This window comes from Rhodamnia argentea, chromosome 11 (assembly GCF_020921035.1).
Source record: "Rhodamnia argentea isolate NSW1041297 chromosome 11, ASM2092103v1, whole genome shotgun sequence".
In the NCBI taxonomy this organism is placed as follows: domain Eukaryota; kingdom Viridiplantae; phylum Streptophyta; class Magnoliopsida; order Myrtales; family Myrtaceae; genus Rhodamnia; species Rhodamnia argentea.
This window is the reverse complement of record NC_063160.1, coordinates 4,624,021-4,651,694: the sequence shown is the minus strand read 5'-3', so window position 1 is coordinate 4,651,694 and position 27,674 is coordinate 4,624,021. Positions and strand designations below refer to the sequence as shown.

The following is a 27,674-nucleotide window of genomic DNA, read 5'->3' as shown; positions in this document are numbered from 1 at the left end:
TATTTTTTAGCAAACCAATCAAGGGCAATATCGGGTCCACCACCGAAACCATGTCGATTATACCATCCATTGTCCCTGTCGCAGCCTATTGACAAAAGAAAGTTACTAACACAAACTCAAATCACATAATATACGACAAATAGCAAACCAGATTTTTCTTTTTTAATTGGGTATTTCACGAACTTAGAATGGGCTCTCCGATACAGAAATCACCTGAAGTAGATTGACGTTGCTGCTAACAAGGAACGCGTCGGCCCCGAAACGTCGGAGTGCTTCCTCCCTCTTGCCGGGGGCGGAGCTGATCATGGTCACCTTAACCCCCATTGCCTTTGCGAATTTCACGGCGACATGGCCCAATCCACCGAGACCCACCACGCCCAAGTGGTCCCCAGGGCGGTCGAGCCTGAAGAACCTCATCGGGCTGTAAACAGTGACCCCCACGCAAAACAGGGGAGCACAGGCATGAAGAGGCATTTTCTACGGGAATTTGATGGCGAAGTGCCTGTCCACCGCCATCGTATCGGAGTATCCTCCGTAGGTCATCGTCCCGTCGTGGTACATGGCGCCGTAGGTCATTACCATCCTGAGGCAGTAATTCTCGAGATGGTCGTGGCAGCTGTCGCAGGAGCCGCACGATCCTACAATGCAACCAACTCCCACTTTGTCTCCCAACTTGAACTTCTCAACCTTGCTTCCGACCTCCAGGACCTCGCCCACGGTCTCGTGCCTGCGAATCACATAACAGGTCAAGATACACATGAAGGTCAGACAAATCAAAAGCTAAAAGTTTTGGATGTCTTCTGAAGATGAACTTCAGAAGTTGGACTCATGAATGATCTCGCCGTTGGATTGGCCAGAGTTTCGACTGTTAACTCGTCACAATCGAGTCTCTGTTTCGTGACCCCTCGAAATTACCAAGGAAAAGAGAGAGATCAAACGAGAAAGGTGATTAAAAAAGAGAAAGATAGAAAGATTTACCCAGCAACAAGAGGATAGGTGGAGAATCCCCACTCATTCCTCACGCTGTGGTGGTCGCTGTGGCAGATCCCCCAGAACGACACTTTGAACTTCACGTCTTTCTCTCCCCTTGCCCTAGTTTTCAAATCGAACCAGTATCCGAAAATTCAAAACCAATGATCGCCAGTTTCTTATTAAAGCTAATCTGTAAGATAAGAGTGAACTATGGTGATTCCACCATATGAGAATGACCCATCAAAGAAGAGAAAAAAAAAAAAATACAGGGGAAAGGGAAAGACCTGCGGGAGAATTTGAAGAGAGAGAGGATGCCGGAGGCATCTCCGCAGCCTAGCCAAGAGCCTCCTCTGGGTGTTCTTGCTCCGGCGACTTTGCCATCTTTTCTCTGATGCAATGCGAGAGTTTCTCTTCTTTTTCCCTACTTTCCCAGAAAATGGTCTTGGAGAAGGAAGAGACAGATACTCATTAAGAGAAATTTTTATGAATGATACAAATTTTTTCGAATGCATGTTTTGCAGTTTGATCTAAGGGAGTAACGAACTCGGGCTGGAAATTTTTTTGAAGCTCGAGCTTGACTCGATTCACAAACTGAGGTTTCATTTGGTAGTCACGATAAAATTTAGGATGGGATAATTCATCATATTTTGTGTGTGGTTCCTATGTAAAACAGAACAAAGTCCGATAGATGATGCATATATCTTGCATGAGGAAGTGGAATAAAGGTAGATATGATTTCTTCTATTTATTGTATAAAGCTTTTTTTCTCGAATAATGAACTTTTTTGATCAATAGAACTAGAATAATAATTAAATGTAAATAATTGTTGAATTCTAATGTAAAAAAAAAAAAACAGGAGTTTTCATATGGCTTGCGCTTTTTCCACTCCTTTTATGGATTTTACATTATTTTTTTGTGTTTTGACCATTCTAACCTTTGTGTGGTCTATCGCTTTTGGTACAAATTTTTATGCTTCCTTTTTTTTTTCTTTTTCTTTTTCCCTTACAAATCCCACTTTCCTCCTCCTCCTCTTTCTTCCTTTCCATGCATCCCGCTCCTCGTTGTCTACCGCGCATGAATTCCCTCTGTACATCTCCAACTCCTTCTTCTTCTAGAAACCCCAACGTACTCGTTTATTATCTACGATGCCAATCCCATCATCCTCCACATTTTTGCCGGCACCAACATTGGGCTCATCAATGACCTCCCCAGCAAGTTACTTTTCTTGCTCCATGGAAGGTAATATTGAGAAGCACCGCTTCTCTCTCTTCCCCTTTTTATATTTTTCTCTCCTCTTCTTGCACATGTGAGAGTGCAAAATGACCAAGTATTTAAGGATGCCGTGGCCGAAGACGGATCTAGTTGACCTTGTTGCACGGAATGTGCTCTCTGTTGTTACAGAGAATGTGCTTTCGATTTAGAAGAACAACAGAAGATTACATAGCATTTTCAAAAAATAAAGAAAAACTGAATTGCACTAACTAGCAACAAAATAGGAACTGAATAACAAACTCCTACTATCTTGTTGACTAAGTAAAACAAAACAAACAGCTAACAGACCAGAACAAAAATGACCAAAAATGATCCTTAAGGCATAACCAACATACTCCTCTTTGGCTTAAGGAGCGGAACACATTCCAGCCTTCTTCTTCAGTAACTCAAGTCCGCTTGCTTGCGGTGGCTTAGTAAACACATCAGCCACCCGATCTTCCGTCTTGCAATAGAGTAGCTTCACTTCACCTTCTTGTTGCACTTCCCTCAAATAGTAGAACTTGATCTTGAAATGCTTGGTTCTCCCGTGAAAGACAGGATTTTGAGATATGGCTAGTGCAGCTTGGTTGTCCATAAGTATTTCGGTTGGTCCTTCAACTTCTATTTCCGGATCCCGCATCGCCTTTCTCAACCATATTGCATGATTGGCTGCTGCAGTAGCTACTAGAAACTCAGCTTCAGCAGTAGACCGAGCAACCACTTCTTGCTTCTTTGAGCTCCAGGTGAAATATCTAGATCCCAAAGTAAAACAAAAACCACTTGTACTCCTCATATCCTCGATCGAACCAGCCCAATCACTATCAGCAAAGCCTTGCAACCTGCAATTGTCCACTTTAGTAAACTTGACACCAAATGACCGAGTGCCTTTCAATTATCTAATCACTCTTTTTGCGGCTACCAAGTGTTCTTCACCAGCACAACTTAGGAATCTTGAAAGTACACCTACTGCATACAAGATATCTGGTCTTGTTGCGATTAGATACATCAAGCAACCAACTAAACTCCTATATACTCCTTCATCGCCAGGCTCGGCTCCTTCGGTCTTACACAGGCTTCTCCTTTAGATTCATAGGAGTGTTCACACTTCTACATTCCTCCATCTCAAATCTCTTTAAGATCTCTCTTAGGTATTTCCTTTGACGGATGAATACCTCGCCTTTCCTCTGCTGCACCTCCATTCCCGAAAAGAAGGACATTAGTCCAAGATCGGTCATTTCAAACCGCTTCATCAGTCCTCTCTTCGCTCTCGCAATCTGCTCTTCGCAATCACCAGTGACCAAAAGATCATCAACATAAAGAGAGACAATAGCTACACCTTCCATACCTTTCTTCACATATAGGGTCACTTCACTCAAACTTCTTTTAAACCCAAGTTCTTGCAGATGCTTATCAATCTTACTATACCAAGCTCTTGGAGCCTGCTTCAACCCATACAAGGCTTTTCTCAACTTATACACATGATCTTCCTTGTCTCTCACTACAAAGCCATCAGGCTGCTCAACGTATATCTCCTCCACTAGCTCTCCATTCGGGAAAGCCGACTTCACATCCAGCTAAAATACTTTCCAGCCCTTTTGTACAGCAGTAGTCAGCAGCATCCTTATGGTATCTAACCTTGCCACTGGAGCAAAGGTCTCAGAATAGTTTACTCCCCATACCTGCGCATAGCCTTTGACAACGAGTCTTGCTTTGTGCTTATGTACTGAGCCATCGGGATTCAACTTTGTCCCGAATACCCACTTCACTCCAATCACCTTTACGTTTCTGGGCCTCTCAACCGGATCCCATGTCTGGTTTTTCTCAATCATTATGATTTCTTCTTCCATTGCAGCACACCATTTCACATCTTCGCTTGCTTCCTTATAGCTAGCTGGTTCAATCATAGCTATATTGCATCTCTCATAAATTTCAGCAAGAGATCTAGTGCCTCTCACAGGAACATGATCAATTAGATCCTCGACTTCCACTTCATTTGGTTCAACCCGCAATGGCACTACCTCCTCTTCAGCCTTGCCACCTTCTACAGACCAGTCCCACTTCTTATCTTCCATAAAACTCACATCTCTACACACCACAACCTGGTTGCTAGCGGGATTATAAACTCTATAAGCCTTAGATTGCAAACTATATCCCACAAAGATACATGCTTTTCCTCTTGGATCAAGCTTATCTCTCTTAACAGAAGGAATCAATGAATAGCAAATGCAACCAAACACTTTCAGGTTGCTCACCTTAGGCTTGTAACCATGCCATGCTTCAAATGGTGTCCGCTTGTTGAGAGCTTTAGTGGGCGATGCCTTCGGAAGAAAGACTGCAGTGTTGGCGACCTCAGCCCAGAACTTCTTAGGGAGTTCTTTCTCATGTAGCGTACATCTAGCCATCTCCATGATACTTCTGTTCTTCCTTTCACTCACTCCATTTTGCTGGGGAGTGTATGGCACGATGAGTTGGTGCTTGATCCCCGCATTATCACATATAGCATTGAAACCGCCCGAGGTGTATTCTCCTCCATTGTCCGATCTAATTGTCTTGATATTGCAGCCACTCTCCTTCTCCACTTCTCTTTTGAACCTCAAAAAAATCTCATTAACTTCAGCCTTAGTCTTTATGAAGTACACCCAACACATTCTAGTGCAATCATCTATGAAAGTGATGAGGTATTTGCTGCCATTCAGTGATTCCTCCGGCATTGGACCACACACATCGGTGTGAATTAGTTACAGCTTCTCACTGGCCCTCCAATTTGACCTTTTGAAAGGAATCCTCACTTGCTTGCCTTGTAAACATGCTCTACAGCCGGTTACTTTCTTTTGCAACATAGGTAGCCCCACTGCCATTTCATTTTGCTGCAAGTATTGCAGCCCCTTGCTATGGAAATGACCCAGTCTTCTATGCCATAACTCCTCCTCATCTTGTATACTTTTCATGGCTTCATAATTCTCATCAACTGGATCAAATGTAAAACACTTGTTCCTCATAGGAATCCTAAAAAAAATGTGACCATTCTCATCTCCTATGGCACACTCACTCTTCTCAAACACGACCTTCAACCCCTTCTCTACTAACCGACCCACACTCAAAGGGTTCTGATCTATCTTTGGCACAAACAAAACCTCTGTGATAAGCTTAACACCACCAGGACCTTCAAGCACTACATCACCTTTGCCTTCTACTTCTATGCATTCTCCATTACCAATCCTAACTTTAGACTTCACAGATTTGTCTAAATTGCTAAATAACCCTTCATTACCTGTCATATGGTTGGTGCATCCACCGTCCACGAGCCATCCATCTCTAGATGCATTTGAGATGAAGCAGGAGGCAACAAACAAGTGCTCCACTTCACCGGCTACTGCGGTTTGACCTTCAGCTTGTTGTTGCTGATGCTTTTCCCCGCAAATGACCTCAACATGGCCCATTTTGTGACACCTCCTGCACTTCACATCTGGTTTCTTCCAACACTTGAAATGAGGGTGGTTTCTCTTTCCGCAACGCTTGCATGGAACCGCATTCCACTTCCTATCGTGTCCACCACTACTTGAACCGAACCTCCCCGGCTATGACTATGACCGGCCTCAAAATGTCTTCTATTCCGGTTCCATCCTCTTCCCTTTTCTGCAGTATGCGGTTTCATCTTGGCTTGCAGAGCACTTTCGATAGGCTCATTCTTCCTCATAAGCCTTCTTTGCTCCCGAGCCTGTAGAGCACTTAGGACTTCAACAAGTTTAATGTCTGAAATGTCCTTAGTGTTCTCAAGAGAAGCAATGGTTGCTTCAAACCTTTCGAACACCGCAACCAAAATCTTTTGAACCAGCCTTTTATCATCTATATCCGTCCCTAGGACCCTTATCTTATTGGCTATATCAACTAGCCTATCAACAAACTCTTTCACCGACTCATTCTCCTTCATTTGCTGCCTCTCAAACTCCCTTAACAAGTTCAGCACCTTCATCCCTTTCACTCTCTCATCCCCTTCATACTCTTCCTTCAAATAATTCCATATATCATGTGCTGAATCCTTTTTCATGATTCTAGTAAATATGGTCGAGGAGACGGCATGAAACAAGCAAGATTTTACCTTTGCTTTTCTGGTTACTCTCTCTTTATGGTACCTGATTTGATTGATAGTTGGATTGTTGGGTAGATCAGTAACTTCGTAGTCCTCTTCCACAGCTTCCCATAGATCCGCACCCTCCATGAAAGCTTGCATCTTCACTGCCCATGCCTGGTAGTTGTCTCCATCGAAGATTGGAGCTGTGATTGTTGAGAATGAGGCAGTAGGAACACCAGTTTGTTCCATCTTTCTTGTTCTACTTCGAATTTAGCACTCTCTCACAAGTCCCTTAACATCAATAGGGCTCTGATACCAATTTGTTGCACAGAATGTGCTCTCTGTTGTTACAGAGAATGTGCTTTCGATTTAGAAGAACAACAGAAGATTACATAGCATTTTCAAAAAATAAAGAAAAACTGAATTGCACTAACTAGCAACAAAATAGGAACTGAATAACAAACTCCTACTATCTTGTTGACTAAGTAAAACAAAACAAACAGCTAACAGACCAGAACAAAAATGACCAAAAATGATCCTTAAGGCATAACCAACAGACCTCTTATTCTGTGAAATTACTTGGGCCGTCATTCTTAAGGAAAAGGAACATGAATAAGACAAAAGGCAAATGCCTCCCCTGCACAATGAGACATCCCATGCATTTGACCATGGACCCAATTTCTTTCAATATGAAAGAGCGGAGTTAAAATACTAACGAAGACTATATGGGATCGCCCGGCTCATGTTCCTGCTCGTCATTCACAAGACTCAGACACAAAGTTCATTGAGCTCCACAGAGCAGAGCTCCAACATCTATAGAGTTCAAACAGAGTCAGGTCACAAAAGTCAAGGAACATGGTGGATCATAAGAGCGGAACAATTCAAGTGGACATTGAAAGGCATGCACTTCGCTCGCAAATGCCTTGTTTTGGAAAACTGCTGTCACAGTTGGAAGTCCAGGTCGAGCAACTAGTTCGATCTTGATTTGTTTTTTTTATCAATTTCTTCCTGATTCAATGAAGCAACACGGACGGCTCGACTAGGCTAGAAAGTTCCACGTTGTGTTTGGTTTATTGAAGATACTGATAATCACGCATTTCCATTTGCCTTATATTATCTGTGAACTCATTTAGCTAATATCATTGATGGAGGTGACTAGACCCACGAGCTCGAATCGCATATACCGATACTTGTGGAGAGAAGTGGTGCTTCTCAATATTACCTTCCATGGTGCAAGAAGAGCCGTGCAGAGAAAAGGGGCTCTGGGGAGATCACTGGTGAGCCCAATGTTAGTGCCAGCGAAAGTGTGGAGGACGACAAAATTGGCATTATAGATAATAAACAGAGGACGTCATGGTTTCTGAATGAAGAAGGAGTGAGAAGCAGAGGGAATGCCTTGCGAGCGAGAGAACGGAGAAACGGGAGGCATGGAAAGGAAGGAGGAGGAGGAGCAGGAAAATGGGACCTACAAGGGGAAAAGGAAGAAACAAAATAAAAGAGTTCACAAAATAATAAATAAAAAAGGAAGTATACAAATTTGTACCAGAAGTTGTGGGCCACACAAAGGATAGAATGGTCAAAACACATAAAAAATGGGTGTCAAGAGGAGATCCAAAGAGAGTAAACCTGGTTGAAACTTATCCGCCAGTCTTGGCCTGTCCATAGACGATCGTGAAAAATCAAGATGCTCGAGCTGAACTTTACTAAAACTTATCAGATGACTAAAAGCAGCCTAAGTGCTCAAAACTTGGATTTAAGCTGAGCGAGTACTAAAAGTTTGTTCGAGTTTGACTTTAATATAAAATCAAGATGCTCGAGCTGAACTTTACTCGATCGCTTATGATGAAGTCGTAAACTTGACCTCCAGCTCTCGAGCATAATAAGATTGAATATTTTACATTCGCACTTTTCATACACTAGTTTCAGGGGTACCCTCTTCGCTTTTTTGTTTTCTTTTTAATTATATTTTGGCCATGATAATATTCAGGACATGCTTCTCCTTAGAAACTCCATTTTTATTAGGTGTCCAGATTGAAGTATCAATCCTCTGATTTCGACTGAGAGGGACGTCTTGAATTTCAACTGCAATACCATCCTCAAAAAACAGTAATAATGAACTCAGGTTTATGTTCTTTAAGGTCCACAGAAAAAGACCTTCCTGAAGTAACTGTCTGCTGTAGATCGATGCTGCTCTGCATTCTCCTCCCCCCACCGAAAAAATGGTATCTCTGCCCATAGTAGACGAACAGATTCCTATGATGCGCGAAACAGATTCCTTGTTGCTATTGTTTGGCCGGAATTTCTTCCGCGATGAAATATCTTTCGCCGAAATTAGTTATTCGGCTTTTCAATGGGGGAAAAAGGTCCTATGGCGATTTTGGATAGGAGGGATCTAGAACATCAAGAAATCAACGTGTAGAAAATTCGATAAAATTATACAAATGTAAACCAAATCGGAGTTTGACTCGACGAAAAGGTTTAGATAGTACAATTTGAGGGAATCCACATGTAAGAACTCCAATAAAATTATACAAATGTAAACCAAACCGGAGTTTGACTCTATGGAAAAGTTTAGAGAGTACAATTCTTACAAATGGACCAACGTGTACAAACTTCATTAGAGTTTGACTTGACCACAAAGCCTAAACACGCTTTACCGTGACCTAAAATTCAAGTCTCCAATTTTAGGTTAATGGGTAACCAAATTAATTAATTAGATTAATTAATTTATCTCGAACTCTCCCAAGTTATACCAAATCGTAACTTATGGTTCAAGTGATCATTAGGGTAAAAAGATTTTTTAAAAAATTTTCGGATTTAATGTAAATTAATTTTAAAGCTTTTAGGATAATCTTGAACCAATCCATTCTAATTTTTCATTAATTTTTTATATCGACTCTACAAATGGGAATCTTGATTAAGGAATCCAATCTACACTTGATCCCTATTCTTCTTCGTCTTCTCCTTTCTCTGCCACCTTATACTGTGGCGACAAACTCCTATAGTTCCGATGCCAATTCTCCAAACAATGAATTTTGCAGCGTGTGTGATGCGGAATGTATTAATACTGCGTTTCTGGATCGATTGGACATGCAGAAATCCAATCAAAAGGCGAAAAGGTGATGTGCCAAGAACCGGTGGATCAAGTCGACGACATCGGATCGTGCTCAAATTCGGTCGGCTGAAGCGAAATGGCATCTTGATCAATGTCCACGGCCTTTGGTCGTGACTAACGATGGATTTTGGCGATTCGAGAATGTCTAGATGGGTTTTCCTATTTTTTTTTTTAGTATTTTTGGGCTTTATTTTACTATTAATGGTAGTTTTGTAATTTTGGATTTTGATGTTTAGAATTCTACTAGGGCTAGGTTTAGGGTTAACACCCTATAAAAGGTGTTGTTATCACGTTTTTGAGGATTATTATTGATTATTAGACTTTGAGATTTCTCCCTAAGCAAGATTTGCTTGTTATACTCGCCGAACACTGCGTCGGGTGGTATCAGAGCCTATGGCGACCGATGGTGGTCTTCGTGACGATGCTCGGGGGATTGGAGCCCTAATCCTTGGAGACAACGCGCTGCAACGTTTGGAGCAGTGTTTAATGGAATGCATGGATTAACAATTTGATCAAAGCCTTCGTTGTTTCGAATAGCGATTTGATGAGATAGCGATTCGATTCGAAGGTCTCGGTGTTGATGTGAATTGGAATTGACGGCATGGGAGAAGGCCGGGTGCAGATTTTGTTCACGGTGACCCCGTCGATAGGCCCGTTCATGTCTGCAAGTAGGATAGCCCTCTATATTCAGAGAGTTTGGAAGAAGAGGAGAACGAATTTTTAGATGAAGAACGTGCTGATTATGCAAACAAAAATCACTATGGAGGAATTTGGAGGGGATGTTACAACGATCGTGATAGAAGAGATGGCGGACGACGCTACGATGATCGTAAAGGTAACGACTTTAAACTAAAAGTTGATATACCTTATTTTAATGAAGGTTTAGGGATAGAAGATTTTCTAGATTGGATTGCGGATATTGATAAATTCTTTGATTATATGGAGACCCCTAGTGAGAAACGGGTGCGACTAGTAGCCTGTAGATTGAAGAGGGTGTATCCGCATGGTGGGAAAGATTGCATAATAGGAGAGAGCGAGAAGGAAAAGAAAGGGTTTGAACTTGGTAGAGGATGAGGAGGCTGCTGAAGTAGGAGTTCCTTCCTCCCGATTATGAGCAGATAATGTTCCAGCAATACCAACATTGCCAGCAGGATAATCGGACTGTACATGAGTATATGACAGAATTTATGAGATTGGCGAAGTGGAATAACCTATCGGAGACGGAGGGACAACAGGTGGCCAGATATCTCGATCGGTTGAAGCCCTTCATTCGAGATAAAATTGGAGTACAGTTTTTGCGGAATTTGTCCCAAGCGAAGAACATGGCAATGAAGGCGAAATTGATGCAGCAAGAATGAAGTAAAAGGGGCTACGAAAATTATCGAGGTAGCAGTTCGAATAGTTCGATAGAAAAGGGCAATTTCAACAACCGCCATAACCCAGGGCGTAGTCGGGAAGATAAGACGGCAAGAAAGCGTCCTATGAACGAGCCAAGGGATAAGGGAACGCAAGCTTAGAAAACTGCGAACCCTAACCCTTATGCTAAATCAGCGGCGATAAAGTACTACAGGTATAATCAACCAGGGCACCGATCTAATGAACGCCCTCGTAGGAAGTCGGTGAATGTGGTAGCGAGAGAAGAGGAGGAAGATGGATATTACTGTGAACTAGATGGTGAGGAAGAAGGTTTTGAAGTTGAGGACGAAGAAGAAATAAACCGTATGGTGCGCAGGATGATGTTAGCCCCAAAACAAGAGGATGATTCGCAGTGCCATCAATTATTTCGAACCAGATGCACCATTATGGGAAAAATCTTTGCTGTGGTCATTGATAATGGAAGCATGGAGAATATTATCAGGAAGGAGTTAGTGAAGAAGTTGGGAATATCTGTGGAGAAGCATCCTAACCCATATATGTTAGGATAGTTTAAATCTAGAGCAGAAATCATTCAGTTGATTGAGCAATGTAAAATTCCATTCTCCATTGGAAAATATCACGATGAGTTATATTATGATGTGGTAAACATGGATGTATATCATGTGTTGTTTGGGAGGCCGTAGCAATTTGATGTAGGTGCTCGGCATTTGGGGAGGAGCAATCAATATAATCTCGTGAAGGATGAAGTGAAGTATACATTGCTGCCCCTAAAGAACAAAGAAAAGCATGTTGCTAGGAGTAATTTCCTTACCTTTACAAGGAAATTTGAGTCTAAAATTAAGGAGACCGGACAAATTCATGTTTTGATAGTGAAGCAGGCAATTGAGACAGAGGCTGAGTTACAAGTGGAGGAGCGATCTGAAATAGTTAGGCCTTTGTTGAAGGAATTTAGCGAGCTGATGCCCGAAGAGATTCCAGACGGGTTGCCTCATATGCACGATATTCAACACCATATAGATTTAATTCCTATTGCTAGTCTGCCTAATCTACCGCACTACAGAATGAGTCCGAAGGAGAGCGAGATTCTAAAGGAGAAAGTGGAGGAGTTATTGCGGAAGGGGCATATTCGAAATAGTACGAGCCCATGTGCTATTCCTATTCCGTTAACCCCTAAGAAAGATGGGAGTTGGAGGATGTGTATAGATAGCAGAGCTATCAACAAGATAACTATGGGTTACAAGTTTCCAATTCCGAGATTAGATGACATGTTGGATAGATTGCATGGAGGTAAGTGGTTTTCGAAGCTGGATTTGAAGAATGGATATCATTATATTCGTATTCAGCCCGGAGATGAGTGGATGATGGCTTTCAAGACAAAATAGGGGCTGTACGAGTGGATGGTGATGCCGTTCGGGCTTTCTAATGCCCCAAGCACTTTCATGAGGCTCATGAATCAAGTTCTAAAATCTTTTATTGGCAAATTCGTCGTAGTTTATTTTGATGATATTCTTATTTATAGTAAAACCGAGGAGGAGCATTTGATGCATTTGAGGGAGGTGTTGACGATTCTGCAGATTAATAAGTTGTATGTAAATCTTAAAAAGTGCAGTTTTCTGACTAATAAGCTGTTATTCTTGGGATTTATTATCACTGCGGAGGGAATAGAGATGGATGAGGTGAAAGTAAGAACAATAAGAAAGTGGCCAACTCCTAAAACAGTTTCTAAAGTTAGGATTTTCCATGGGTTGGCTACCTTTTATAGGTGATTTATAAAGAATTTCAATACTATTGCAGCCCCGATTACATAATGTATGAAGAAAGGAAAATTTTTGTGGGGAGAGGAAGCCAATACTAGTTTTACTATATTAATAGAAAAGTTATGTACTTCACCTGTTCTTGCCTTGCCAAATTTTGATAAGCTGTTTAAAGTGGATTGTGATGCCGGTGGAGTGGGTACAGGAGCTGTTTTGTCTTAAGAGCGTAGGCCAATTTGCTATTTTAGTGAGAAACTTAGCGATGCGAGACAGAAGTAGAGCACTTATGACAAAGAATTTTACTCTGTCGTAAGGGCCTTGAAGACCTTGGAGCATTATCCGATTGGGAAAGAATTCGTGCTATATTCTGATTGTGAGGCTTTGAAGTAGCTGAATAGTCAGAAGAGGATTAGCAAAGATATGCATTCGCAATGGTGTCAATTTTTACAAAAGTTTCCTTCCAGATTGCTGCACAAGTCGGGCGTACGAAATATAGTATCGGATGCACTAAGTAGGAGAGCTGGCTTGTTGGTTACATTAAGCCGGGATATTTTGGGATTCAAGCAGTTGAAAAGACTGTTATGCGAGCAATGATAACTTTGGGTAGATTTCGGAGGCATGTGCTTCTGGTCAACCTGTGCAGGAATTCTATGCCATTGATGGTTATCTGATGCTAGATAATCAGCTTTGCCTTTCTCGGACCTCATTACGAGAGAAAGTAATTTGTGATTTACATGAAGGTGGATTAGCTGCACATTTGGGTCATGATAAAACTGTCGCTGCAGTTCGAGAGTGATTTTAATGGCCCCAATTGCTTAGAGATGTCAGCAGGCATGTGCAGAAGTGTTATGTTTGCCAGATCGCTAAGGGGTAGTCTAAAAATATTGGTCTATATATGCTTTTACCTGTCCCCGAAAACATATGGGAAGATCTGTCCATGGATTTCGTGCTTGGTTTGCCACGGACCCAAAAAAGCGTCGATTCTTTTTTTGTTATGGTTGACAGATTTTTCAAGATAGCATGCTTCATTTCTTGTAGGAAGACTTCTGATGCGATAAGCGTGGCCCGATTATTCTTTAAAGAAGTGGTTTGTTTGCATGGCGTCCCTAAGTTTATTACCTCGGATCGGGACAGCAAATTTCTGTGGCATTTTTGGAGGACTTTGCGGAAGCTCTTTGACTCTTCTTTGAATTTCAGTAGCATAGCAAACCCATAGACCGATGGAAAAACAGAGGTGGTCAATAGAACTTGGGGCAACTTAATTCGAAGTATTTGTGGAAACAAGCCGAAGTAGTGGGATATTGCTTTATCTCTAACGGAGTTTGCTTATAATAATGCAGTCCATCGTTCTACCGGCAGGTCACCTTTTTCTGTTGTGTATATAAAGGCACCTCAGCATACTCTGGATTTGGTGCAATTGCCTAAGCAAGCGGACAAGAGTATAGTAGCGGATCATATGGCTAAACAGGTTGTACAGGTGCATCGTAAAGTCAGACAGAAACTGGAGGAAGCTAATAAAAATTACAAAGCAGAAGCAGATAAACACAGGCGCAAGCAGGTATTCGCAGTTGGTGATTAAGTCATGGTGTTTCTTCGTAAAGAGCGGTTACTAGCTGGCTCTTACAACAAATTGCAACAAAAGAAGTACGTGTCTCATACTATCGGCAGGAAGATCAACGATAATGCTTATGTTGTAGACCTTCTACATAGAATGGGCATATCCAACACTTTCAATGTTGCTAATTTGTCGCCGTTTTATGAGTCCATTGACCCGTTGTATCCAGATTCTACTTCTAACTCGAGGACGAGTTTTTCTCAAGTGGAGGAGAATGATGCGGAATGTATTAGTAGTGCGTTTCTAGATCGATTGGATAGGCAGAAATCCAATCGAAAGGCGAAAATGTGATGTGCCAAGAATTGGCGGATCAAGTCGACGACATTAGATCGTGCTCAAATTCGGTTAGCTAAAGCGAAACGGTGTCCTGATTAATATCCACGGCCTTTGGCCATGACTAACGATGCATTTTGGCGACTCGGAAATGTCTAGATGGGTTTTCCTATTTTTTTAGTATTTTTGGGATTTATTTTACTATTAATGGCAGTTTTATAATTTTGGATTTTGATGTTTAGAATCCTATTAGGGCTAGGTGTAGGGTTAACACCTTATAAAAGGTGTTGTTATCACGTTTTTGAGGATTATTATTGATTATTAGACTTTGAGATTTCTCCCTAAGCAAGATTTACTTGTTATACTCACCGAACGATGCGTCGGTGTGGGAGGAACTCATTGGTTATTTAAGCCTTACTAATGCTCGCATTATGGCTCAACCGAAGGTACCGGAAGAAATCCAAACCATGCTACCGAGGTGTATACCTAACCATTTTCCACCGAGTCATCCTTTCTAAGCAAACTCTAAGAAATTTATGTCAAAATTTTCGTGCACAGTTGTCAAGCCTTTCGGGAAAACCAAGTCAAGATTAATGAATTCCTTGCTCTGGATGCTTAGGTACTGTCTCATGAGACATCGGCTTGAATATGGTCGAAAAGTGCTCCTGGAACGGCGTAAACCGCAGAACATGATTCATGGATGCTTTTTGGTTTATTATAATCAAAAAAATTAATTGGCTAGCCAACTAGCTGCAGCGAATGAATGCCCTGGGAGATGACAAAACTCCCAAAATAGCTCGACTATGAGGCCGAGGGGGATGGGATAACAAGGCTGCTGTGTAACACAGTTTGTGATACCCCTTTGGACAACCACCATGCTATATTCCAGCACTTTCAAAGTGTTAGGAGATCTCTAACAATCCGAACAATATCGAATTCGCGCAGAGGAATAAAACAATCTCCCTTCTTGTGCAAAACTAATAGGAAATGATATAATAGTGCAACATATCTGCGAAAATATATAAACACCAAACACCTACGAATATAAAGCAGCTTTTACGTGAAAAATCTCCCCGATGTGGGGAGATAAAAAAATCACGAGACGGGAGTCCACCCAGCTATCAATGAATTGAGTAATCAATGTTCTTCTCTAGTTAATACTAGAGGTACACAGCAACAACAACATCAAGAACACTATTCTTGGCAATACACGTGAATTCGCAACAGATTAAGGATAAATCTCACCAAAATGCAGGTTTAGTTCTATCCACAAAAAACTTGATGAAAAAAGATCCAGATGAAAATCAAACCGATCAAATTTGAGAATAATGCATTGCGAACAATCGGACCACGAATCGACCTTTGATGTAAGCTTGATGAAAAGAAGACAGCACCCTCTTTCTATCATGTTGTTACGTCCGAAAAAGAACGCCTTTAGTAGCTACGACATAAAAAATAGTGAGAAACCCTATTTCTCCATACATATCATTATATGGGCTCAAGCCTTTAAGCTTGCAATTCATTGGGCTTCGTCCACATAGGAGTGAACCCAGCTAACAAATCTCCTCCTCACTACGATATGGAGGGATTTAGTATCCCCACTATCAATCGGCAATATTCAAGCTTCTCCTTTGGTAGAGTCTTCATCATCATATCAGAACCATTGTGGTCTGTATGGATTGTTTCAAGTTCAAACAACTTCTTATCTAGAACATCCCTTATCCAATGATATCTAACATCAATATGTTTCGATCTAGAATGAAAAGTTGAATTCTTACCAATATGAATCGCACTTTGGTTATCACAAAATAACACATACCTTTTTTTTTTTTTTTCTAGAAACCAAGTTCTTCTAAAAACTTCTTTATCCACAATAATTCTTTACTAGCTTTGGTCGCTGCAGTAAATTATGCTTTGGTTGTAGAAAGTGCAACACAATTTTGCAACCTTGACTTCCATGACACAGCCCCGTTGGCAAAAGAAACCTAATAACCAGAAGTAGATTTACGTATATTAATATCTACGGCCAAGTGAGAACTTGTGTATCCAACTAACTCTAATTTTTTGGTCTCGAAACTGAGTTTCAAACTTGTAGTTCCCCGAAGATACCTCGTGATCCACTTTACCGCATTCCAATGCTCTCTTCCCGGATTTGACAAATAGTGACTAACAACGCTAATCGCATGCGCTAAGTCCGGCCATGTACATACCATCGCATACATTAAGCTTTCCCCAATTGAGGCATATAGAATACTTTCCATGTCTTTTTTCTCTTTATCGGTTGTAGGTCTTTGCTTCGTACTTAACATAAGGTGGGCAGCAATATGAGTGCTAACTACTTTAGCCTTGTCCATATGAAATTTCTAAAGACCTTTCTCGATATACTTCTCTTGCGACATGAACAACTTCTTAGAATTTCTGTCCCGGATAATTCTATTACAAAGAATCTATTTCACCGGGCCCAAATCTTTCATGGCAAAAGGCTTGCTCAACTATTTCTTAAATAACTCAATTCGAGAAGCATTCTTGCTAATAATCAACATATCATCAACGTAAAGTAAGAAAACAATAAAGTCATCATTAGAAAATTGTTGGACATACACACGCTTATTCGAGGAAGTCTTCTTATAGCCCTACTCAATCATAACTGTCATAAATTTTTTGTACCACTGTCTCAATGCTTGCTTTAGGCCATAGAGGCTCTTCTTTAGCTTGCACATGTAGTCCTCTTTTCTTTTCACGTTGAAACCTTCTGGCTGTTATATGTATATCTCTTCCCTCAAGTTACCATGTAGGAAGGCTATTTGGACATCCACTTGTTCAATTTCCAAGTCTAGGCTAGCTGCTAAGCCTAAAACCACACGCATAGGAGATAATTTTACCACTCAAGAAAATATATTAGCAAAGTCGATATCCTTTCTCTGACCGAATCCCTTAACAACCAATTTAGCTTTGTACTGTGGTTGTAAAGTATGTTCATCTTGCTTCAACCTGTATACCCACTTATTCTTCAAAGCTCTTTTGCCTTTAAACAACTTCACCAGCTCATAAGTATGATTATCATAAAGTGAGTGCATTTCATCCAGCATGGCATCAAACCACTTGCTTTTGCACTCCTCTTCTATTGCTTTTGTATAGCACTCTAATTCACCTGCATCAATCAATAATACATACTTATATATAGAATATCCGGTGGAAGGTCGTCGGTCTTTGATAGATCTCCGGACTGGAATATCTAGTGGAGCATCTAATGGAGCTTCCGGTTAAGCAATAATATCATCTATCTCAACATGTTCAAGGACATGTACATTATCTCAAACATTTATTTTCAGTTGCTCCTCATCGACCTGTGTAGGAACATGTGTATGAGGAACTGGATCTAAGTCAATCAAATCATCTATAACTTGTGGCGTTGAAATCATCTTCGATTTCTCAATATCCTCTATTGTTTGATCTTCCATAAACACAACATCTCTGCTTCTTATAACTTTCTTCTCAACTGAATCATAGAGCTAGTAGCCAAACATATCCTGTCCCGAGCTAATGAATATGCATTGTCGTGTTTTCACATCAAGTTTAGATCTCTCATTTTTGGGAATATGCACAAATACCTCGCACCATACCCGTTCATGAACATTAAACTCTAAAGGAACACATGAACTAAGATTTAATACATATTCAATTGTACTTAAAACCTCACCCCAAATGATCTCGGTAGCTTTGATTGTGAAAGCAAACATCATACCCGTTCAACCAGTATCATGGTCATTCTCTCGCCTAGGTCATTTAATTGAGGTGTCTTGGGAGGTATCTTTTGATGTCGAATACCCCGATGTTTGCAATATTCATCAAAAGATCCAATATCTCCCTATTATCGCTTTTGATGCATTTTAGCTTCCTTCCAGTCTACCTCTCAACTAAAGCTTGAAACTGCTTAAAAGCATCTAATACTTGATTTTTAGTTTTCAAGGTATAAACACAAAGTTTCCTTGAACAATCATCTATGAAAGTAACAAACTAAAGAGAGCCACCAAGCGATTTTGTCTTCATAAGATAACAAACATAATAATGCACTAAATCAAGTATACTTGACTTTCTCGAATGAGAGGAACTTTGAATGCAACTCTATTCAGTTTTCCCGCTAAACAATGAGCACTCTTCTTCAATGTTGAATTTTCATTCCTAAAAGAAGTTTCTTCTTGGACAATACTAACAAACCCTTCTCACTAATGTGACTAAGCCTCTTGTGTCATAACTCAACCGCCTCTGCTCTGTCTATTGCATTAATTTTGTCTATGGACAATTTTTCCTACATAATGTACAACGAAGAACATTTGTTGCTTCTAGCCACAACCATAGAACTTTTAGTGAGCTTCTATCAACCATCACCGAAGGTGTTGCAATACCTCTCATCATCTAGCTTACTTGTGGAAATCAAATTGAATCGAATATCATGTATATGCTTAACGTTGTTTAGTACTAACCTCGTGCCATTGATGGTCTCTAGGCACACATCACCAATGCCTACAACTTCAGCCAACCCATTATTTCCCATCTTCTTGACAGATCCAAAGTCACCTACCCCGTACGATGTAAAGAAATCCCTACAAGAAGTAGCATGAATAGATGCACCACTATCGGTTACCCAACTGGTCTCATGACATATAAAGTTCACTGCATCACCGTAAAAAACAATGAGAAAATCTTCCGAAAGTATAGCAACACGATTGTCATCATTGTTATTATCACTTTTCGTCTCTTTGCTTTTCTCTTTCTGCTTCTCTCTTTTCAATTGATGGAAATACCTCTAGATATGTCCCTTCTGATGGCAATAATAACACTCAATATTTATAAATTTATTAGATTTACCTCTGTTTTTACCTCGACTCTTATCTCCATACCACGAACTTCGAATCTCATTTCTTCCCCTTTTCTCAACAACCAAGGCATCAGAATTTGAAGAGGATCCATGTGTCTTCCTTCTCATCTCTTCATTCAGAATATCACTCTTGGCCAAATCCATGGTAATTTTACAATCCGGGGCTGAATTAGACAAAAACAGGAAAAGCACACTAGAAGTGTCATAACTTGTGTACAGCGTTCACTTGAGTGCCATAACTTTCAAAACGTTCGCTTAAGTGCCATAACTTTCAAAAATCGTTCACTTAAGTGCCACGTCGGAGCAAAATCGTTCACTTGAGTGCTACGGTAATTTTTCCGCATGTGCCACGTCGGCTTTCCGGCTTGCCACGTTAGCTTTCTAGCGTCTACAGTAACTTTTCTTGTGTGCTACAGTAACTTTCTCGGCGTGCCACGTCAGCTTTTCTAGCTGCCACGTCAACATGGCACTCAAGTGAACGATTTTTGAAAGTTATGACACTTAAGTGAACGTCATACAAAAGTTATGGCACTTCTAGTGTACTTTTCCCGACAAAAACGTTCGAAACGTTTCCCAAGAGTTCGGCAAAGTATCGGGCAACCATAATGCTTGTATCTCATCACCAAACATAATTCCCATTATAACCAATTGATTTATAATTCCTAGAAAAGAATTTAAATGGTTAGTCAAAGGAGTCGCATCATGATATCTCAAAGCCGTCATCTATTTAATCAGAAATAACTTATTATTCCTGATCTTTCGAGCATACAATTGTTCGAGCCTATTCCACAAACGACGTGCATGTGTTTCTTCAATGATATGGTTCAAATCATTATGGTCCACCCACTGCCTAATATAACCACACTCTTGATGACGACATATAGACCATTCATCATCAATTTTATTTTCGATTTCTCATCAGCAAACACGAGCAAATATTAATCCTTCACAAATAAAATGCCTTCCATTTTTCCTTTCTAGATATGATAATATGAACCATTCAATTAATCATTCTACTCGTATTCGTTTCCATCATTCAACACAAAGCACAAAAATCTAGCAAAAACCAACGATCCGATATCACTTTGTTAGGAGATCTCCAATAATCCGAACAATATTGAATTAGCACAAATAAATAAAATAATCTCCCCTCTTGTGCAATCCTAATAGGAAATGATATAATAGTGCAATATATCTGTGAATATACATATATATATATAAATAAATACCAAGCAACCACGAACACAAAGTAGTTTTTGCATGGAAGATCTCCCCGATGTGATGAGATAAAAAAAAAATCACGGAACCCGAATCCACCCAAAAAATTTCACTATCAACGAATTGGGTAATGAATGTTCTTCTCTAATTAATATTAGAGGTACATAGCAGCAACAACATCAAGAACACTATTCTTAGCAATACACGTGATGAAAGAAGATTCAAATAAAAATCAAACCGATCAAATTCGAGAGCAATGTTTCGCGAGCAATAGGACCATGAGTGGACCTCCGATGTAAGTTTGATGAAAAACCAGACAACACCCTCTTTCTAGATTTTCTTCTCTCTTTCTCTCTTGCTATTACGTCTGAAAAAGAATCTTTCGTGGCTACGACATAAAGAATAGTGGGAAACCCTATTTCTCCATATATATCATTATATGGGCTCAAGCCTTTAGGCTTCCTCCGCATAGGAGTGACCAGCCAACACAAAGGGAGTGTCATACCCTCCCGGGCAGCCTAAAAACTCTCGAAAAGCTTCATGATCAAGCAGCTGAAGGAAACACCTGCCTGGAGGGTCACTTCATCTTTCGTTGTTAGGTTTTGAAGGCATGTTAGTAAGTTAGAATAATATTTATTTGTAACCTTCCAATGACTGGCTTGTTTCTAGTGTTGTATGAGATGTAGCTTCGCTCCCCAAAATTTATCATCTTTCATTCTTTTGAATATGACATTGCGACTTGCGTTCTTTATTCCTCGATGAATACAAGACTAATCGTGCGTCCAAATATATTCCATCCAATGGGCCGCCAGGAATGTATCCGTCAATCAGAATCGTCCAACATAAACCATCAATCAACATATGTTGTTATGGTTTTAAGGTTATGATTTGCTGGCGGCTTGAATTAACCTCGCTCTTTGTGGTTTCCCGGTAATCCATATGCACGTTTATTGCAACCCGCCCGGACGAGGGGTGGGGGTTATATCGAAAGGCATAGTTCCTTCATCCAACGTAAGGTACCTCCATGGGTGCAAATAAACACCAAATCAAGAAAATAACTCGAAGATTGCTTTATGGCGACGGTTTGGGAAAGTTTTTATTTTGGAGTCACCGCTAACTTTTTATAACCGGTGGTTAGAAAATCTGATTAGGATGGGGGAGGACCATCCTAATTCCTACACAACCTGAGTTTTTGGATCGGGAATTTGATTATGCTAATATTTCTATTAACGCCCTTTCAGTATCGAATTGGTTTCTTTTGTTTCCTAAGATGATCATGCAAAGTTCGATTAGTCCTTTTTGACTCCTAACTGGTTTTTTCACCATGCTAAGTGTTCATGCAAATAGCTTTTGTAGTGTCATTTTCATGCCATTTTCTAAAAGTGATTTTCATTCTAGAAGAAAAGAAACTCAACCAAAGCATTCAAAGGGTAAGAGATAAACAAAATGTTCAATAAAATTAAACCCACAACTTATCGGGCAATTATTACAAACCAAATTGAAAATTCGAGACATGATCGGGGGTACAACAATGAAGGAGACTGGATGGGACCTCGGTCTTTCAATCTCTATTCTTCAACTATATCGCCTTCACCTCCATGGACCGCCTCATATGTAGGCCAACGTCCGTCGCATCGAACTTTTGAACATTCATTTGCACATTCTAAACAAGCATTCAAAGATGAACGAAATGTAACCAAACAATCCATCAATCTAATGAGGGTCTCGGGATCTGCCTTTGCATGGCATGCATTGCAATTAACCATTAATCCCACTATTCAATTGATTATGGTTAATGATGATGCACCACTGTTAGCGGACGCATAAGATTAGGTTCAAGTTAACCCATGTGACTTCTCGTGTGTCATGCATCGGTCCTAACATTCATCTAAAAGAACACATTCACGAGCTTGAAATAAACATACATTCAGGCCAATGGACCTTGTTTATCAAACAATCAAGCAATTAGTGAACCAAATGGGTAACTTAACCAATTTTCGGAATTTTCCGAATTAGGCACTAATTATGTTTGAGTCTCGTTAATATACCAAACGGCGATCAATTCATTGGGGATTTTAAGGTGAAGAAAACTGATTTCTCTCTCTAATACCTTTTCTTGACATCATGACTTAGACAGAAATTCCGTGTGTCGTAGGTAAGAAGAAGATAGAAGACGAGATTAATTTAAATTTTCATTGGTTGTTTTGGTACGTCTATCATACAATCATAACTTTAAGAGCAATGGTCGTGGTTGTTTATCCATTTATTTTTGCATGAATGTATCTGTCCTTTAAATGATAATCGGGTGCTTAATGATCCGATCTTATCAATCCATGATTTAATCGAACTTTTGGGGATTTTGCTAATATTGCTGATTTTTTTTTTCCAACAAAAGAAATTTAGCCAGGCATCCAACCTGAAAATCTGATGGTCGAAGTTTATTTGAACATCAAAGTTTTTACTCGACATCATCATAGGCAACCTAATCAGAGCCTCCGGGAACCTCAAGCTTCTTTTAAGGTGTTGCCGATGTCTATCACAAACCGATACTTGACATCGGCCTTGGCAAGGCGGTCCATTGCTGTGTTCAAATAATTGATCGGAATGACCTCGATATCAGCAGTTATGTTGTGCTTTGCGGCAAAATCAATCATCTCCTGAGTTTCTTTCACTCCACCGATGCTGCTCCCAGTCACAGTCTTCCTCCCTAAAATGGCGACCGATTGAGTAATATAATTTATCAGTTTATGTTTAGCTAAACAAGACATTTGGTACTTCTATCACATTATATCGGTTCTATTAGTTGATTCAACATTATTTTTCCGGCAAAGGAGAACGACGGAGATTCTTACCCATAATCAAGGGGATGACGGGCAACTCAAGAGGCCGATTGGGAGCGCCGACGAGGACAAGTTTCCCGTTATTTTTTAGCAAACCAATCAAGGGCAATATCGGGTGCACTGCTGAAACCGTGTCAATTATACCAGCCATTGTTCCTGTCGCAGCCTATTGACAAAAGGAAGTTCCAACGCAAACTCAAATCACAAGACACAAAACAAATATCAAACCAGATGAACTTAGAATAGGCTCACTTAAACAGAGTTCCCATTCAGAAATCACCTGAACTTGACTGACGTCGCTGCTAACAAGGAACGCATCGGCGCCAAGATGCTGGAGCGCTTCCTCCCTCTTGCCGGGGGAGGAGCTGATCACGGTCACCTTAAGCCCCATCGCCTTTGCGAATTTCACAGCTACATGGCCCAGTCCACCAAGACCCACCACGCCCAAGTGGTCCCCTGGGCGGTCAAGCCCGTAGAACCTCATCGGGCTGTAGACAGTGATCCCGGCACAAAGCAGAGGTGCGCCGGCATCGAGAGGCATGTTCTGCGGGAATTTGATGGCGAAGTGCTCATCCACCACCATCATGTTGGAGTATCCACCGTAGGTCATCGTCCCGTCATGGTATTTGGAGCCATAGGTCAGTATCATTTTGGGGCAGTAATTCTCGAGATGGTCGTGGCAGCTGTCGCAGGAGCCGCACGATCCGACCATGCAACCAACTCCCACTTTGTCTCCCACCTTGAACTTCTCCACCTTGCTTCCGACCTCCAGGACCTCACCCACGATCTCGTGCCTGCGTATCAAACAGATCAAAGATATAAATGAAGTTTAGACAAATTAAAAGCCAAAAATTTTGGATGTCTTCTGAAGATGAAATTCAGAAGTTGGACTCAGGAGTGATCTCGCTGTTGAATCGGCCAGATTTTCAACCATTAAGCTCATCACGATCGAATCTCTCTGTTTCGTGACACCTTGAAATTACGAAGGAAAAGAGAAAGAGCTAAGGAGAAAGGGGAGTAGAAAAGAGAAAGAACGGTTTACCCAGGAACAAGAGGATAAGTAGAGAATCCCCAGTCATTCCTCAAGCTGTGGAGGTCGGTGTGGCAGATCCCGCAGAACAACACTTTGAACTTAACGTCTTTCTCTCCAGTCGCCCTACATTCGGATCGAAACGATGTGCGAAAAGCGAAACCGGTGATCACCACCTTTTGTTAAGTACTACGATAGATTCCACCCTATGAGAATGAGAAGGGAAATAACCTGCGGGAGAACTTGAAGGGAGAGAGAAGGCCGGAGGCGTCTCTCGCAGCCCAGCCAAGTGCCGCCTCTGGATGTTCTTGCTCCGGCAACTTCGCCATCTTTTCTCTGATTCAATGCGGGAGTTCCTTTTCTCTTTCCCTGTTTTCTCGGAAAATGGGTTTGGAGGAGGAGGAATGGGGGCGGCGGGGAACTGGTTCACCTGTTCAAGAGATTATATAGAAGAAAGTCAGGGGATTGGTGGAAAAAAAGCGCACTTTGCACGCGGACTTTGTCTCGCGGTTATTGGCTCTTCTTCTATTCGATGAAGAATAAATTATTAACATAAGCGAGACAGATTCCCATGAAAATCATAGTCTTATCTTGTGAGACAACGAGACCTAGAATATAATTTTTGTTAGCATTTGGCGCACAATCAAATCGAAATAAAACGTAAAGCGAAAAAGAGAAATCGAGATACGAGATTTTATTCTAGTTCACCTTTCAATTAGGGTTATGTTCAGTAGAGGATTTCACTATAATTAGCACCTCACACCTTTCGTTACATCACTCAATTACAAGTGAAAAAGAATATATATATAACAATAGTTATTTATGAGCCCAAGCTCAAAATATTAATGAAAAACTATGGACTCAAATTAAAAAATCCCTCTGATATTCAGAGGGCACTGCCCCCCTGAGACCTTCATCGGAGCAGCTCCCCCATACCTCTGCCCACTTAACATAGAGCAGGACTAACGTACTTTCCTTTCGTAAGAGATTATAATCACGTCCCAACAATTTTTATTGGAGGTCTTCGAAGAGACATGACCCTCGTTTAAAAGAAAATTTCATGAATGCACAGTCCGTGATGTGAGGGATAGCTTCGATAATAGTACTGTGATGAGAAAAGCGGGGGTTGCGCGATACGGGATAGTTCCAAGCAAGGCAAGATATATAAATAGTTACTGCCGCTAGCAGGGGATGAGATGTTCCTAATTTGTCGGATTAGAATCGTAAAATGGTTTGCATATTTTCGCAGTTTCATTTCCGGTCTCCAATTAAGCGCGCAACCGATTCGGGTAGAAAAAAAAAAATCAAGTTGGAGCTTGCCTCGGCTCACAAACTCAGTGCTCGGAAGTTGGCTTAAGGTCGAGCGAGTACTAAAAGTTTGTTCAAGTTTGGTTTCAATGAAAAACCGAGAGAGTCGAACTGAATTTTATTTGATTGATTACGATGAAAGCATAAACATAACTCAACCTCCAGCTTAGGAGCATAATAAGATTGAATATTTTCCATTCACACTTCCCATGTATTAGTTTCAGGGGCATCCTCGTTTTCTTTATTTTATTTTATGAAAGCTAAGTTATTTCATTTCATAAAGTCAATGTATCGCAAACATATATCTTGGCCATTACAAAATTGAGAGCATGCTTCTCCTTAGGAACTCCATTTTCATTAGGTATCTGGATTGAAGTTCCACTCCTCTGATGTTGACAAAGAGAAACAGCTTGAATCTCTATTGGGGGAAAAACCACTAAAAAATCTTAAATTATGTCCACTATAACACATTTATCCCAAATTTTTTTTTTGTGAAATCAAAGATCCCAAATTATGCTCATTACGATGCATTTTCTCTCCGTTACAATTCCATCTAAAGTCACCATTAAACAAGATGACGTGAATCTGATGTAGTATTTTTAGGGACAAGTGGCATCGATGGGCACCATGTGGGGGCCACATTTAAAAATAAAAAATAAAAACCTATAGATAAAAAAAAGTGGCACTGTTCGTCGTTCGACGATCTCAAAGCCATCGCCGCTCGGAGCTTGAAGCTTGCGTTGAGGTTCTGACCTCGACCTTCGAAGCTCGTGGGTTCGCAAGCCGCCATGGCCAAGCCTTGAAGCAACTTGAAGGTCGAGCTTCGAAGCTCGCGGCCGTCATGGCCACTTGAGCTCCAAGCTTTGCTTGAGGGTCTGACCTCGACCTTCGAAGTTTGCGGGTGGTCGCAAGCTGCCATGGCCAAGCTTTGAAGCAACTTGCAGGTCAAGCTTCGAAGCTCGCAGCCACCATGGCTGCTCTTTCTCGAAGCTTGGCTTGAGGGTCTGATCTCAACCTTTGAAGCTCACCGGTGGTTGGACAAGTGCGGTCAAGCACCGTCAGATGTCCAAGTAGTCGTGGGCAGTGAAGCAAGAGCACCTGAGGAGTTTGGCCAAGCGACGGAAGAAGATGAACAATACTTTGGACAGTCCACATTAGCTTTTTTAGTAGTGACTTTGGACAGAATAGTAACTGCAGATTAATGTGTCACAATAAACATAACTTAGAATTTTTGGTGTTATAAAAAATGTTAACGATAAATACGTTTCACTGGGCATAATTTTAGATGTTTGTTGATTTTCTTTTTCCCATTCTAGTGCAGTACCATCCTCAGAGTCGTTTGCACCTAATTAATTAAATCAGAAATAAACTCAGGATCATCTTCTTTACCAGGTCCATTGGAAAAGACCCTCCTGAAGTCCATTACAACAGCTTTATGACAGTTTCTTAATGTCTCTCTTCTGTTTGAACATAAAATAAAGCTTTAGAAGACAATCTTAAAGGATATGCGAATTAAAAAAGAGAATATCATTTTCTTGTTCGATCGTTCACTTTCTTACTAGATTATACACATATCGTTATTCCAAGTAGGGCTGTCAAAACCAAACAATATACCCAAACTGAAACACGAACCAACCCAAATTTTTGAGTATTTGTGATTTGGGTCTTGTTCATTCAGGTAATGACTTAAATTTTGGGTATTATAAAAATTTCGGGTCATGTTTCAATTCGAGTTTGTCGGGTGTGAATGTTGCTCACTTATCTAAATTTAACTTTTCTCTAACAATTAGTCGTATCTTATATCGATTCTCTTCACTAATTTTGGCATCTCTGGTCATCTATTGAAAAAATTAAATTTTCTTTGTCATTTTTTAAAATTAGAAATGAAGCAAGGGACAAATGGATGATGCTTTGCCCTCAATTAAATTTGTGTTATTGAGGGAGGTAACATTTAATATGAAAACAGGAAA

At 40.7% G+C, this 27,674-nt stretch overlaps 1 protein-coding gene and 1 pseudogene across 1 annotated transcript; both read right to left on the bottom strand.

Moving 5' to 3' along the window:
* Positions 1 to 183: 183 nt before the first annotated feature.
* LOC115739423 lies at positions 184 to 26,623 on the bottom strand (annotated as a pseudogene).
* LOC115739421 (probable mannitol dehydrogenase) lies at positions 22,939 to 24,807 on the bottom strand. The gene is made up of 5 exons (XM_030672510.1): positions 24,628 to 24,807; positions 24,409 to 24,522; positions 23,647 to 24,160; positions 23,384 to 23,532; positions 22,939 to 23,244 (listed from the first exon to the last, which is right to left on the bottom strand). The coding sequence occupies exons 1-5, from the start codon at positions 24,723 to 24,725 to the stop codon at positions 23,031 to 23,033; spliced, it is 1,089 nt and encodes a 362-aa protein (XP_030528370.1). The 5' UTR covers positions 24,726 to 24,807; the 3' UTR covers positions 22,939 to 23,030.
* Positions 26,624 to 27,674: the final 1,051 nt, after the last annotated feature.

What these genes read in the sequence shown, in the direction of transcription:
- LOC115739421 (XM_030672510.1), bottom strand. Translation starts at nt 24,725, where the DNA reads ATGGCGAAGTTGCCGGAGCAAGAACATCCAGAGGCGGCACTTGGCTGG. An exon ending in GCGACGTCAGTCAAGTTCAG is followed by an intron (nt 23,533 to 23,646) that starts GTGATTTCTGAA and finishes TTTTGTCAATAG; the next exon opens with GCTGCGACAGGAACAATGGC. An exon ending in TTGCCCGTCATCCCCTTGAT is followed by an intron (nt 23,245 to 23,383) that starts TATGGGTAAGAA and finishes TACTCAATCGGT; the next exon opens with CGCCATTTTAGGGAGGAAGA.